The sequence below is a fragment of the Suricata suricatta genome, chromosome 6, assembly GCF_006229205.1.
Source record: "Suricata suricatta isolate VVHF042 chromosome 6, meerkat_22Aug2017_6uvM2_HiC, whole genome shotgun sequence".
Classification (NCBI taxonomy): domain Eukaryota; kingdom Metazoa; phylum Chordata; class Mammalia; order Carnivora; family Herpestidae; genus Suricata; species Suricata suricatta.
The window spans coordinates 103,362,873-103,378,305 of NC_043705.1; the positions used below are offsets into that span (position 1 = coordinate 103,362,873).

Below are 15,433 nucleotides of genomic sequence, written 5' to 3' on the forward strand. Positions count from 1 at the left end.
TGACACACCACCTATATCCACCAATTTTAAACATTTTACAGTATTTGCTTTATATGCAAAAATACGTGACTGTATATGCATCTACAGTTTTTAGCTTAACCATCTGAAAGTTCGAGACATTACAAAACTTCACCCTAAATCCTTCAGCCTGCATCTCCTAAATAGCCACAAACTTTTGTCATCTCACGTCTTCTATGAACCTGCTCTGGTGGGGTCTTTCCCCACCCCAACCCCCACCTACAGGCACTGCTCCACCTAAATAGCTCTCAGGCAAGGTGGGCTTACCTCATCAGATCTAGCGGGACTGATATATCCTTGTTAAGTCTTCTCATACGTGGCTTTTCCGGTTCTCCTCCCGTCTTAGTGCCCACTCCCTCACAGTCTCACTTCGGGTTCTGCTTCCCCCCAGCCCCCTACTGCTGAGTGTCCCAGGGTTTGGGCCTTGTTCCCCGTCTCTGTCTTCAGACCCTCACTTATCTCTTCCAGTGTCATGACTTGAAGTACAATCTGTATGCTGACAGCTCACAAATTTGCCTCTAGCCCAGAGCTCTCTTCTGAATTCCAGGCTCAAATTGCCAAATGCCTCTTTGACATCCCTACATGGACGTCTAACGGACATCTCGAGCCCAACATGTCCCCAAGAGAATTTCTGATCAACCCCTCAAAGACTGCTACCCACATCCCCCCAGTCAGAGTTCATGGCAATGCCACCCTTCTGCTTGCTCCTCAACTACTCTCTTTCCCTCGTACTCCACATCCAATCTGTCAGGAACCACGCTGGATCTATTTCCAAAGTAGATCCCGAATCTAACCACTTCTCACTACCTCCCCTGCTACCACTCCGGTCTAGCCATCACTCTCTTCTGTCAATATTACTGCAATTTTCATTGGTCTCCCTGTGTCTGTTCTTGCTCCTCTACAGTCTGTTCCCAAGGCAGCAGCCAGAGGATTCCTGTAAGAGCTTGTCACTTCTCTTCTCAGAGTGATCCCCCGCCTCCCTCTGCCCCCCCCCGCTCCATTTCCCTTGGAGTAAAAACCAAAGTCTTCCCAATGGCCTACAAGGCCCGGTCTGCTCTGGCTCCTCCCCACCATTTTGGCCTCACCTCCTACTTCTCACCACCTCACTTGCTCTCTCCTCTCCAGTCAAGTGTACCTGCAATGTCCCTGAGAGCCTTTCCATCAGCTGTTCCCGTGGCCTGAAGACTCTCTTCCCCAGGATTCTGTTTCCCTCGCCTTCCTCATCTCTGTTCAAACCTCACCATCTCAACAACGTGTACCCTGACCATTTGAAATTATTGGTGCTGAAGCGCCTGGGTGACTCAGGCAGTTAGGCGGCCAACTTTGGCTCAGGTCATGATCTCACAGTCTGTGGGTTCGAGCCCCATGTCAGGCTCTGTGCTGACAGCTCGGATCCTGGAGCCTGCTCAGGATTCTGTGTCTCCCTCTCTCTCTGTCCCTCCCCTGCTAACTCTGTTTTTGTCTCTCAAAATAAAATAAAGACATAAAGATAATTTTAAAAAATTAAATTATTGGTGCCAGGAATATAAACGCAATGAGGAAAGCAATCTTGCCTATTGCTTCCTTCCCAGCACATGGGGCATTGCCTGCACATAGAGGGTGCTCAAGAAATATCAGGTGAATAAATGAAGGAGTAAACATATGTGACACACACGCCTTTTGGTCGAGGTTTCCAGAAGAGGTATATGGCTTTATCTACCAGTGCTCTCAAACCACGGGATGAAACTGAAAGTATAGAGGGTGAATTCAAGTCAGTCAATATATGCAGTGCCTGAGAAAACTAGAGAAGAGGAAGGCCCGAAGACTGAGGACCACTCTGAACCCAGCTTTCCCTTGCAGCTGGAACCCCTCCAGCTCACAAAGGGAACTCAGGGAAAAATCCCTTCTGACCAATCTGACACTAGCTCCTCAGGACCTCGGAAGTGACCCGTGGTCGGGGGGCTATTCCTGGGAGCCCCAGTGCTCTGAAGAAGGGAAGGGTCAGGGGGTTACTGGTTCTTGGACAAATGCTGACTCTAGTATTGAGGCTCAATGGGGTATGAGACTTGGGGCCAGCTCTCCAAAGAAGATGTGCAGAGAATGCTCAGGCAGACCCAATCCTGACAACCCCAACATGAAAACCAGGCTGACCAAGTCACTGGGAGTTAGTCAAGAGATCAGATAGGCAGCTTTCTAGCTCACCTTCTTCTTCACTCTGGGCCTAGTCCAGGGAGGCTGGGCCACATGAGGCAGATGACCTTGATCTCTGCATCTCATCAAGCCTCCCTGGATGGGGAGGGGCTCAAAGGCTGAATAAGGATATTAACCTGAGAGTTGACAGCCTTCTCAGAAAACCCTAGAAGCACCCTCAGGCGCCAGTCAGGAATAGGTAGGCCTGGCCAGAGAAGTGCAGAGGACAGCGGTGACAGTTGGCAGGAAGGAGAAGGCAGGCTCAGGCCCAGCAGAGGACTACCAGGAAGGGAGTTTCAAAGGCAGGGGTATTGCCAGGCGGTTCCACCCCAGGTCTTGGGCAGCAGTCAGGGGCTGCCCGCTATGGCCAAACATCATGCCTGCACCACCCTGAGTGAGGGCCTCCTGTGGGCGGGTCACAGTGGAGCCTAGTTTCTAGAAGGGAAAGACCTACTTCTCACACTCTTGTCCATCTCCCTCCTTCCTTCCCTCACGCAGGTGGATTCTGTGAAACTACGCCAGTCTATGGGCACAATTCTCTTCAACCAGTTCATAATCTCTGTCCCCATGGTGGTCCTTCTCTATCCCATCATCAAGGCGAGGGGACACCCCTGCCGCCGAGAGCTACCCACCTTCCACTGGTTCCTTCTGGAGCTGGCTATCTTCACTCTGATTGATGAAGTCCTGTTCTACTACTCACACCGGTGAGCAGGGCCCTGCCCAAGCACAGCTGGCTCCTCCCTATCTTAGGGCTCACTTTTAAGGGAGGAAATGGAGGCCTCAGAATTGTAGATGTAGGACCAACACCACCTGGTCTCAAAAGCCTCTTATTAGTTAATATGGAAACAACTATTTGTGCCACAACTGACAACTTGCAACAACTGAGAAATGTCCAGAAGAGAGCCTTCTGCATTCATGTGTGCAGGAGGGCACTTTCATTTCCATCCCCATGGCTGATGCATGGCTGAGGTAGAGAGAGGCAAAGTAATCCACCCCCAATGATGCAGCATAAGAAGTGGGGTTAGAGCTCGAAGGCAGGTCTGAGCGCCAGTCCAATGTGTTTGCAATTTTGCTCGATAGGTCAAACTCCTAGTTCCTACCTTTGGTTTCTCATGGCCTGGTGGGAAAGGGAAAAGGGAGATTGGCAGATTATTAACTATTAACTATTTTCCCAGGCTCTTTCACCACCCAGCCTTGTACAAGAAATTCCACAAGAAACACCATGAGTGGACAGCTCCCATTGGCCTGATCTCGTTCTACGTCCACCCTATTGAGCATGTGGTCAGTTGAGCTCCGCTCTCCCCAGAAGCAAAGAGCAGAGGGCCCCAACCACCTTCCGTAAGGTCTCCTGCAAAGAAGTAGACCACATTGGTCTGTTCCCTCTTCCCATTCAGCAGATACCATTTATTGTTGGCCTAGCCTATGGTAGGTTATGTGAGATACCCAACATAACTTCTCTGTTAATAACTTGTCCCAAAGTTATAAAGGTGAATGACTCCAGCAAACTAAGGTTCTGCAACTCTTTCAGCTTCTCCAGATCTGAGTCAAGGAAGTCTTTCTGGTACCACCCTGGGGCAAAGTAGACACCCAACCAGTCCTCTCCATCTCTCTTCCTTCCCTTTGCAGGCCTCCAATGTGCTGCCGGCACTGTTGGGTCCCCTTCTAATGGGCTCCCACTTACTCTCCATCTCCGTGTGGTTTTCCATTGCCCTCACCTTCGCCACCATTTCCCACTGTGGCTACCACCTACCTTTCCTGCCTTCACCTGAATTCCATGACTACCACCATGTCAAGTAAGGCCTCTTTTGTCACTGTGGGTCCTTGGGCAATAACCTTTACCTTCACTCCTGGAGCTTCTAGTAGCAGACATGACCCTGATGTCTCAGTTTAAATGCACCGGTGCTAGGGGCAGCTGGGTGGCTCGGTTGGTTAAGTGTCTCAGCTCAAGTCTTGATCTCAGTGTTGTGGGTTCATACCCCACATGGGGCTCCATTTTTAGGGGGTAAAAGCTGCTGGTGCTAGTGAAGGGACAGGTCTGGAGGTGGGGAAAATAATGACCATGATTGACCGAGAACACCTTGCTCTTTTTCTTCCAGGTTTTCTGGCAACTATGAGTTTTTAAGCTCTAGTTAGGTCCTGTACCCTTTGAATATCAAACATAAGCTACACACACTGTCAGAACAATGCATGTATGCATATGAATCCTGTATGCACTTCAAGGAGAGTTGTGTGCTTCCTGAAAGCCTCCAGGCTTTTTCAAGAGTGGTCGACAAATCCCAGCACCATAATCACCTGAGATCCTTTGATAAAATGCAGGTTCTTGGGTTCCACTCTAAATATGCTGAATCAGTGTGTGTGTGTGTGTGTGTGTGTGTGTGTGTGTGTGTGTGTTTGTCAAGGGGGGAGGACTTGGAAATCTGTGTTTTAGTAAGTGTTCCAGGGGATTCTGATGGAAGTGGTCCCTGAACCTACCTGAACAAGCCAAGCTTTGCCACAGGTTGACTTATATGCATCAGACTCACATAGAGAGCTTTTCAAAGACAGATCATAGATTTACAGTCTGGAGTGGCCCCAGGAATGTGCACAACAACTCGCTGGAGTAGTCCGATGCAGGTGGTCAGCATGGTTGGTAATGGGTGTGGGGTAGGAGGGCTCAGAAATGTGTGAGGCTGACACAGATGAAAAGGAGATCAGCACACTGATCTCTAGCACCTTCCTCTCTCCTCCAGGTCCAACGAATGCTATGGGGTGCTGGGGGTGATGGACCACCTCCATGGGACTGACACCATGTTCAAGCAGACCAAGGCCTATGAGAGACACAGCATCCTGCTGGGCTTCACGCCACTGTCGGAGAGCATCCCGGATCCCCCAAAGAAGAAGGATTGAGAGAGGGCCCAGTGCCATCCTAGCTGTCCCCTTCAGTGGCCTGCTAAGTTGGCCCAAGGCGTTCTGGTTGTACCTTACTTGTTCCTTCAGCAATGCAGTTTTTTTCTTTTCTTTTCTCTTCTCTCTTTCTAAAGGTTTATTTTTGAGAGAGAGAGCATGAGCAAGGGAGGGGCACAGAGGGGGACAGAGGATCTGAAGCAGGCCCTGTGCTGACACAGCTCACTGTGGGGCTTGAACTCATGAACCAAGAGATCGTGACCTGAGCTGAAGTTGGATGCTCAATTGACAGACCCACCCAGGTGGCCCAGCCATGTATTTTCTAATACATGACAGCACGACTGGGGCAAGAGGAAGTTCAGCTTCCTGGAAAGGTAGGGTCAAGGATGGGGCCAGGCCTCCCCCAACTGCCTCTGTTGTCCCTCAAAAGGACCAGGAGTTGGCTTAAGGAGAAGAAACACCTCCCCAGAACGGAGACCAGTGAAAAGGAAGAAACCACCTCAACAGGGCTCCTGGCAAGTTCCCCTGGTCCTTTGCTGTGGAAAGGAAGAGGTGACCCCAGATGACCTATTTACGGCCTAGGCAAGACACAGAAATGCAGAGGTGGCAGTAAGACTGGAAGCTACTGCCAACTCCAGGGAGAGCTCCTTCTGGTGCCAGGGGGTGAGGGAATAAAGTGTTGCTTTGTCCCTTCCTGTGCCAAAAAGCTTTTCTTACACCCTACTCTGGCCAGGGCCAGGACAGCCCCATGGCCAACACACACACACACACACTGAGTCAGCCAACAAAGGCCCCATTTCAACTCTGCTCCACAGCAAACATCATCCGTGTATGAAAAGATAAATGCCAATCACAGAGACCCCCCTCCCTGGATTAAAACAGAGATGCCAAAGAGGTGCACATGAGACCCTGACACTTACCTTCAGCCATATGTGGAAACCAAAGGCTAAAGTTTGCCTGTTGATCTGCTAAGCTGGGGGCCCTTTTATCCATAGAGGGAAGGGTCAGAGTCCCTGGCCTTTGGGGACACCCAATTGAGGCCCCCTTATTAGCTTCTCTGAAGCAGGCTCAAAGAGGCTTTGAGAAGGCAAGAAAAGCATGGCTGACCAAAGGGCAGAACCCTTATTTCCTCCCAAGATGCTTAACCAGTTGCCTCCACACCATTTATTTCAAGTGAAAGTTCTCTGAAACAAAACCAGAGAGCTGCATGGGCTGAAGCAGTCTCCAGCCTGGCCTTCCCGTAGCGGCCACACCCTGCCAGGAACCCCATGGCTCCCAAGAACAATTTGAAGACCACTCTTTGGCTTGAAAGGCCACCTTATTCGGTGACCAAATTTGGGTCCGTTCCTGAACTTTTCAGTTTTTTTCCACCAAGAAAACCATCGTTTTGTACTACCTTAGCATTGAGTAAGACCAATTCTCCAAGGAGAACTATCTAAGACCCCTTTCCATCGGCCCTGCAACTCCAGGTCTGCCTAGCAGATTACCCGGGCCCTTAAGAGTTTCCTCCTTGGCCTTCCAACCCCCACTCACCCTCCTCTGGCCTTGGTGGGCTTGGCTCTGTCCCCAGGGTAGCTCTTCAGGACACCGCATGCCCTGGTGCTCCAATGGATGGCTGCTAGCCTGCACCCACCACCTGTTCCTACACAAGTAAACATTTGGAAAATAGTCCATCTTCTGTAAATTTACGAAGGGTAGGGAATGAGGAGTGTGTAGAAAGAGGAAAAATGGATGTATTTTTTGTACCCCTCTGAGGTACTTAGATTAAAAAAAATTTTTTTAATGTTTATTTTCGAGAGAGAAAGAGAATGAGCAGGGAAGGTACAGAATCCAAAGCAGGCTCCAGGCTCCATGTCAGCAGAGCCTGATGCGGGGCTTAAAGCCATGAACCATGGGATCATGACGTGAGCCGGAGTCGAACGCTTAACTGACTAAGCCACCCAGGTGTCCCGAGGTCTTTGGGTTCTGAGGATTAAGAGGCTGGTCAGTCTCTCATCCTTTTGGTAGCCAGCTGGTTGGGCTCTGGCAGAGGGTCCCAGTCCTCTCCTCTTATTCATCAAACAGGATGGCCCTGAGGTTGGTAAACAAGTGAGGCTTAGGAAAAGGCAGAAGTCCTGCAGTGTCTGGTGGCTCCGTTGGTTAAGCATTTGACTCTCAATTTCGGCTCAGGTCATGATCTCCTGGTTTGTGAGTTCTGCGCTGACAGTGTGGAGTATGCTTTGGATTCTCGCTCTCTCCCTCCCCTGCTTGCTCTCTCCCTTGAGATAAACTTAAAAAAGCAAATTAAAAACAAAAAGGCTGAGGTCTCAAAATTCCCAGATCATGTGAAAGTGAAAGGCATGGAAAATAAACTGGTCTCCTTTTAATTCCAGTAGATGCTTCCGTGTTTTCTCTCCGTTACATGCCTCGTTCCAACACTCCTGACCACATGGCATCTGGGAGCCACTGCAGTGCAATGAAACCATCGGTGGCCAATTTCATAAGCATTCCTACCAGGCTGTGAAGTGACTGTCTTCCTGTCCCCAAGTCAGTCTGCAGAACCCTGGCTGCCATCTTCTAAACTCCATGGACACCTCTGGAGGTTCTAACGTAACTGCCCACCTGAAGAACAGCAGAATTCTCTGGAAGAACATTTCTGACAGGACGCTCATATACCAGGCATGGGAGACAGGCTTATAATTCTACACATAGGCCAGACCGGCACAGAGAATGCTTACCGCTGCCAGCACCTGGCCTCCAGGGTCTGCGAAAAGCCACCAACAGCCCAGCCCAGGGGCCAGTCCTGAGTGGGCTCTGCGGTGTGTCATTCATTGCATCCCTTCCTAGCTTCAATCCTCCGGGCTTGCTGGCCGATCTGGATTCCTGTAAGGCTGCAGTGTTGAACCGTGACTCCTCTACTCTGGCAGGGATGTCTGTTCAGAGAGGGGCTGTGTGGACCCTCCACAGGGAACCACAGCAACCTTCCTGGCTGTCTCCTTGCAAGAAGCCAGGCCACAGCCAGAGGATGGAAATCCTGAGAGCGGTAAGTGCGCAGTAACCCTGGAACTCGGCTGGACTGGCTTCTCTCCATCCTGTGGCACTGGCTATAGCTGCCATGTCTCAAGGCACGAGGTGGACGTAAATTCCAGGCTGGCAGGAGCTCTCAAAACCACCCGGGTGTGTTCACTAGCAGCCCCAGAGCCCGCTCCCTGGGCAGATTCCCCAAAAGCCCAATGGCAGAGCCTTGCAAAGCTTTCATGCACATATCCCAAGTGCAGGGTTCCCCTGGACCTGAGCGAACCCTAACCAGCTCCATCCCTCAACCGCTGTACCCCAGATGGAAGACCAGCCAGTACTTTGCCTTTTCAAGTTTTTATTTTTATACATTTTTTTTGTATTAAAAAGAAAAGCATAATTACCACAAATTACAAAGGACTAAAGCAGGACTAGAATAATGGATGAATCACTTCAGCCTGGAAAGCAGATACTCTCAATAATATTAATGTTATAATACAAGCTCATTCAAGTATTTTACATTTTTTTGTCCTTTTAAATGTGATATCCTAGCACATGGTAAAGATAATGTACTATGAGCATAAGGTGGAACCTTCTCCGCAAAGCCAGATGACAAGTTTTCCTCTCCAGTGAGAAACGGGCTATAAGCTCTGATCTTCTCTGCCTCTGCCATCAACATGGCTGAAGGAGAGGGTGGGGGCTGGGGCCAATAAATCCAGGGACCCTTCCAGACAGGATACACTTTGGGGTCCCACTCAGGAGGGCACCAGATGACCCAGACCGTTGTACCCAGGCTTTTTGGCAAAAAAAAAAAAAAAAAACAAAAAAAACAAAAAAAACCCCACCCCACCCGCCCTAGCTGGTCGTCTTCCTTGCCCCTCCTCCCCACTTCTAGGGCCTTCTGAGCAGCTTACTTTCTTTTGTAAAATCAATCATCAGGAAAGGGGAAAAAAAAGAGCTACAATGGAACGAAACAAAAACGTTAACAACTTTGACATGGGGGCTCAGCACCTGGACCTGAGCCCCGGGGGTCCAGGCTGGGGCAGGGCCAGGCAGCCCCTCTCTACTGGTCATGTATCTGCTCCCAGGTTCAGGAGAGGGCGAAAGAACCCTGCCCCTTAGCAGGGCCGAGGCGCACAGATCTTGCGATGTTTGATGCCCGAAGGTCGCCCGGGTGTGGACCGATCGCAGAAGGGTACAGGATGAGCGGAAGGGTTTGGGCAGGCTGCTGCTTTGTGTCTCAGGTCTTGGGCCCCCACAGGAGGGTGGTGGGTGTGGAGCGGCCAACCCCGATGGCTCTGGCCACTCCCGGCATGCCTGTCACAGATACGCCGGTCCTAAATTCAAGTGTCTTCAGAAAGTGAAGATGTAAACTACTCTTTGCAACATTAACTCCTAACATGTTACAAAAAAAGAAAGAAAAAAAGCCTTTCCCCCCCCCCTCCTCAGCCTACATTGAGATGAAGTCCTCACCTCCCCACCCCAAAAGGGCTTCCTCTCTCTGGGGTGTCTGTGGGAGGATCAGGGAGAGGATGGCAGCCCCCTGGCCTGGGAGTAAACTCAAGATAAGAACAGCCTTTCCCCACACCCCAAGGCTTCCCTGTGCCCCCAAACCCAGCAGAGGACAAACACTGAGGTTCTATGGTGCTGGATACAGTACCGGGCTGAGCGACCCGAAGGAAAGGGGAAAAAAGGGGGGGGTGCAGGAGTCTAGTGTCTGGTACATCTGGGGGCAGGCACCAGACTGGGCAGGGACAGGCCTCAGATCCCACTTTTAGAGCAGTGACCAGACACATTCATCCTTGGCTTTCGAGACAACTGGGTAACAGGAACTGAGGTGGGCTCCGCACACAATGACCACTGGGGAGGGCAGAGGTGGGGGAGGGCACAGGCTGAAAGCAATGAGGTGCCCATGACAGAGGGCAAGCCCTCTCCAGCCTGGGATACAGTCTCCGACTCCAATCTTTGGGCCCAGCAGAGGCAACGGTTGAAAAGTCGGCCAAGGAAGTGTCAGCAATAGAGCAACACTCCCATCAACTTCTGCGCTACCTGGTCCACACTGGGGGTGACTATGTCTGTGTGGGTCAGTCCTTCGTCACCCTCCCTAGCTCCAGATGCCAGAAGACTCCAGCCCAACCCAAGCAGTCAGCGGCTGGAGAAGAGAAGTCAGGTATACTCTATGTCCACATATACCTTCCTGCCGCGGGGCTTCTCCAACTGGCAGGATTCCCCCCAGCCCCCAGGTCCTCCTGATCCCTCGTTCCCAGGCAGGGTCAATTGGAGGATGGGCAGAGATGGCTTGCAGAAGGGGGATGCAAGATGGGGAGACCCCACCAGACCCGAGGGGGAATGGCATCCTTCTCCACCTTCGATGAGACAGAGCCTCCTTGAGACCTCAGATCTTCCAGGGCAACAGATATCCAAAGCCTCAGCTGCCCGGTGTTCACCTTTCCCCTTTGAGGTTGGGGAGATGGTCAGGCTGAGGCCAAGTGTGTCCCAGATCCAGGCCAATGCTCTTCCTCAACAGTTTGAAGCACACTTGGCCTTGGGGATCCAAGGGCAGATGAAGGGTGTCAAGGCAGGACGGGGCCTGTCATGAAGCAACAGCAAGCAGAGCGAGGACACGACAGTGGCAGCAGTGTACAGACACAGGACGTCAGCTTCGAACGATGCAACAGCAGGGGTATTTCGGGCACGGCTCTGATCTGAGCCGCTCCCAACTCTCTTGCCTACAGGCAGGAGGCACTGTACATGCAACTCAGTCCAGAGAGAGATTCTAGCCAATCCAGCCCAGGCACATCCAGAGAAGGTGTGAGCTCTTCGAGTGACTCCACCGAGGAAAACAGGCATTTGGGTATTTCAGATTCCCGCTCCACAATAAGGCAACTTTTAAAAAAATATTATTTCCAAGAACAAACAAAACAAAACAAAATCCAAGGGTAGGGGAAAGACATCACTTTCTGTGGATTAGGTGGGGGTTTTCTGATTTTTTTTTTGGTCTTTTATGGTCGATTTTGTCTTTTTTTTTGGTTTTTTTTTTTTGTTGTTTTTTGTTTTTTTGTTTTTCCATTTTTTTCCAAGGATGGAAAGGTCAGAGAAAAATAAAATAAATCATCTTTCAATAGTCTTTTCTGGTATGAGCAGCGTCTCTCTGGGCTGGGGAGTAAGGGGCATGGGGAGAGGGGAGTGGAGAGAGGCTGAAACCTTCCCCCACCCCCACTTCTAGATCCTTTGGTTTCCTTCTCCCAGAAGATGGCAGAAGGGCGTGGTGGGGACAGCAGGGGGAGAACATGGTGATGGTGCGCCCCAGATGGTCAGGGGGCCAGTGCTCGTGGGGCCCAGAGACGCTGCCAGAGCCTTCCATGGGACAGTGCTGGGCGACAGGGCCCACAGGGCCTTCTCGTGGGCTGCATAGTTGGCTTGAGGGGGAGCAGGAGGCTGTGGGTGGGAGCCACGGCTATGGCCTACCAGCCGCGGGCAGGGCTGCAGAGTGATTTTGGTAATCCAGACGAACTATCAATAATTTAAAACTTGATATATATATATATTTATATATATATATAAAAAATCTCCCCCCTTTCCCTCCCCCCCTTAGAAGAAGCTAGGATGTGAAGAAGAGTCATGGAGAGAGGAGGGGAAGGGGGTGTGTGGAGGCTCCTGCCCAGGGGTACCTCTGATAGCCCAAATGGTGTATGTGTTGCCACTCAGCACAAAGGCCCAACCTAATGACTCCAGGCCTGTCCCTTCTCTGTCCCCTCTCCTGGGACTGGGCACCCCCGTGGACTCTCACCCAACCCCCCCACACCCCTCTCTAAAACCCCAGGGCTAAGGGGCTTTTCACTTTCCCAAAGTCTGTGTGTCCGAGTGCTGGCTTGTCCATTTGGCATCTTCCCGGATGGGCTGACCAGTGGGTGGTGTGGGGGGTTGGCTGATCATGGTGGAGGGCCTGCTGGAAGACTGGGAAGGGCACCGTTTCCTGCCCTCACTGCCGCCACCTCCTGCTGCCATGGGGTGTCGCTTGTGGTTGCCCTCCTCACCCATGGGGGGCTGTAACAGAGGAAGAAGTCACAGGTGATCAGGGGGCACTACCCACACCCCCTTCCTTGCCATGGCTGGCTCTCTAAAGACTTCTTGCCTTAAAACCAAATTACCAGTTTATGAGGCATATCTCCATGCCAAGATGCCAAAGCACCCTGCTACTTTCTGCACATTCGCTCATGGGGTCTACATCACCCTTTGATGGAGACACAATCACCCCATTTTACAGATGAGGAAAGTGAAGCACAGAAAAATAATCTGCTCTGGGCTGCATAACTTACATAACTGGCGGCGACGGAACGGGACTAGGCCCAGGTTATCTGCCTCTGAGGCCCAGGCCTTCACCCACACAAGTGTCTGCAGAGGACCCTGATCTAAGAGTCAGACCGTGATCCAGTCTGGCCTTACCACTGCCAAAGGTCCGGTGACCTCAAGGATATCTCCTTCCCTTTCTGAGGGCCAAAGCTGAGCCCCCTGCTAGTCCCACCTCCACAGCTCTTCCTACCACAAGGCTTCTCTGCACATAAAGCCCCCCAACCCCCAGAGGAGGAAGTGCTTAAGGACAGGAAAAAAAAGATTCATCTTTATACTGAGGCCTGAATGGCACTGCCACTATCTAACTGGGTGGCCACGGGCTTCCATTTACCCCCTGGTATAGCAATTGTTAACAATAAACCCTGCCTCCTTCACATCATAAAGATTAAATGAGATCAATATCAAGTGCCTAGCACAGTGTTTGGTACACAGTAATCACTCAATTAATAGCAATTTTTTAATAGGTATGATGACTATTACTGCTATTTACTTATACTTGTCTTTTCGTTAAAAGGTTTCAAGGAAATAAAATGACTGGCACATTTTCTACTATACTATAAACTCTTTGAAAGAACAAGTCTCGCTCATTTCTGGAATCTCTGAAACACAGCACAGACATCCATGATTCAAAACTACCACTTCCCTGGTTATACCCAGAAGCAATAACCCTGACCCACCACTGGATGTCACCATTGAGTCACCGCTCCAGGAAGACGGGTTGTATTGGTGTGGGGTGTTAAACATTACAAATTAACTTTTGGGGTCGGAATTAGCCCCTTCCAGAAAAAGCAAGTACATTTAGTAGGGTACTCATCCCAGTCAACCAACCCAGTCAGCCCAGGCTAACCAGGGCACACGAAGATAAAAGGGAGACAGCATATGATGGTTTAGCTACAGGACCAGGGAAGGAGGGAGAAGCAACCACATAATCCGCTTCAACTAGCTGTCAGTGTCCACTTCTCACCCTCTATTTTATAGGCGAAGAAACTAAGGTCCCAGTGGGGGAAAAAGGGTCTCTGGGCTAGTGCCATAGCTGGGACCAGAATGCAAGTAACCTGACCTCTGGTCCAGTCTTCTCTCCAGGACGAGGGTGAGAAAGACAAGAGATTTTCACTCACGTCCACTCGGAAGTCTTCGAGACGTCGGAATTTGCCGAGGTATTCTTGAAGTTTGGGGTCAATGTCCAAATTTTTGGCTTTGGAATATTTCAAGAAGGCCCAGAACTTCTCCAGCCCATAGAGTTGGCCTGCAGGAAAGAAGCAGCAGAGGTGGAGAGAGAGGTAGAGACAGCTGGGCTGGTGAGGAGTTGAGAGGGAGGTGTGAGGTGACTGACACCCAGCCAGACCCAGGTGGACCTGGGGAGGGAGGAGGGAAAGAAGGCCTAGGTGACCAGGTCTTGCAGAGTCCCACTCTGGCTCTCACCAGCTTCATAGTCCTTCACCGTCTCCTCCTGAAAATCCTTGAAGATATCTAGCCGAAACTTCTTTTCCAGGCCGTAACTGTAGTATCGAAAAAGGCACTCCAAACCATATCTGTAGGAGAGCACAAGTCAGTGAAGTCAGGACAGTTTATTTGTAAAACATGATTGTGCCTGCATAATAAATGAATGAGGAAATAGTTTAAGCACATGGATTACTGAGAAAATGGTAAATAATCTTTAAGAAGGCTAACATTTAATGTTAGTTTAAGTGGGCCCAGCAGTTTGTGGTTTGTTTGCCAGGGGTCAGCAAACTTCAGCCAGATGAACAACAGTCCCCTGCCCACATTCAATTTTTGTTTGGCTGCTCTGTGCTGTAAGAGCAGAGCCGAGCATCATGGCAGGGGCCCTGGGCCTGCAAGCCTTCACATTCCTTATCTGTCCCATTACACAACCAGTTTGCCAATCCCTGGGATGAGCGCTTAGCAAAGTCACATGACCATGTCAATTAGTGAGTTTGTATATCTGACTTCAGAAATTTTATTTTTAAGAACACGTCAGGGAAGTGACCAAAAATACACTGTTTATATTTTACATATGTACAAAACTGTGCATAACGTTAAGATTTAAATGTCTTAAGACAGTTAAGAAAAATAATGGTAAATCTGTACAACAGAATATAAGCTATTAAAAATTATAACGTATGGGGCGCCTGGGTGGCTTAGTCAGTTAAGTATCCGACTGCCTCAAGTCATGGATCTTATGGTTTGTGGGTTCGAGCCCTGAGTTGGGCTCTGTGCTGACGGCTCAGAGCCCGGAGCCTGCTTTCAGATTCTGTTTTCCCCCTCTCTCTACCCCTCCCCTACTCACATTCTGTCTCTTTCTCTCAAAAATAAATAAAACATCAAATATATATACATATAGATATATATATCTCAAGTGGAAAAGACAGGTTTCAAAGTGTTATGTCAGAATAAGCCCATTTTATAAACAAATATGTAAATATTACATCTACACATGCATACAAAGTCTGGAAGGGCACATACTTAAACATATTAACACTGGTTATCTCTGGGAGTTGGAATTTTCAAGTGATCTTATCTATATTTTCTAAACTTTCAGCAAAAGGTATGTAAGAATTCCTGTAAGAAAGTTTTTTTTTTTAAAAATAGTTTATTGTCAAATTGGTTTCCATTCAACACCCAGTGCTCTTCCCCACAAGTGCCCTCCTCCATTACCACCACCTTTTTCCCCCCTCCCCCTTCAACCCTCGGTTCATTTTCAGCATTTAATAGTCTCTCAAGTTTTGCATCCCTCTCTTTCCCCAACTCTCTTTCCCTCTTCCCCTCACCTGGTCCTCCATTAGGTTTCTCCTGTTCTCCTGTAGACCTATGAGTGCCAACATATGGTATCTGTCCTTCTCTGCCTGACTTATTTCGCTTAGCATGACACCCTCGAGGTCCATCCACTTTCCTACAAATGGCCATATGTCATTCCCTCTCATTGCCATGTAGTACTCCATTGTGTATATATACCACATCTTCTTGATCCACTCATCAGGTGATGGACATTTAGGCTCTTTCCATGTTTTGGCTATTG

General features: G+C 49.8%; 2 protein-coding genes across 4 annotated transcripts in view; one reads left to right on the forward strand and one right to left on the reverse strand.

Moving 5' to 3' along the window:
• The window catches only part of FAXDC2 (fatty acid hydroxylase domain containing 2), a 28,295-nt gene extending 23,053 nt beyond the window's left edge, over window positions 1–5,242 (forward strand). The window contains exons 6-9 of the mRNA XM_029941254.1: window positions 2,686–2,891; window positions 3,363–3,468; window positions 3,814–3,980; window positions 4,917–5,242. Of these exons, the coding sequence (XP_029797114.1) occupies window positions 2,686–2,891; window positions 3,363–3,468; window positions 3,814–3,980; window positions 4,917–5,073 (636 nt within the window). The 3' untranslated portion in view covers window positions 5,074–5,242. The remainder of the gene's footprint in view (window positions 1–2,685; window positions 2,892–3,362; window positions 3,469–3,813; window positions 3,981–4,916) is intronic.
• A 5,707-nt stretch (window positions 5,243–10,949) lies between these two features.
• The window catches only part of LARP1 (La ribonucleoprotein domain family member 1), a 20,904-nt gene continuing 16,420 nt past the window's right edge, over window positions 10,950–15,433 (reverse strand). For all 3 annotated transcript variants that reach the window (XM_029942975.1, XM_029942974.1, XM_029942973.1), the window contains exons 16-18: window positions 13,840–13,949; window positions 13,536–13,663; window positions 10,950–12,111 (exon numbers count right to left, since the gene is read on the reverse strand). In XM_029942975.1, coding sequence (XP_029798835.1) covers window positions 11,902–12,111; window positions 13,536–13,663; window positions 13,840–13,949 — 448 coding nt within the window. In that variant the 3' untranslated portion in view covers window positions 10,950–11,901. The remainder of the gene's footprint in view (window positions 12,112–13,535; window positions 13,664–13,839; window positions 13,950–15,433) is intronic.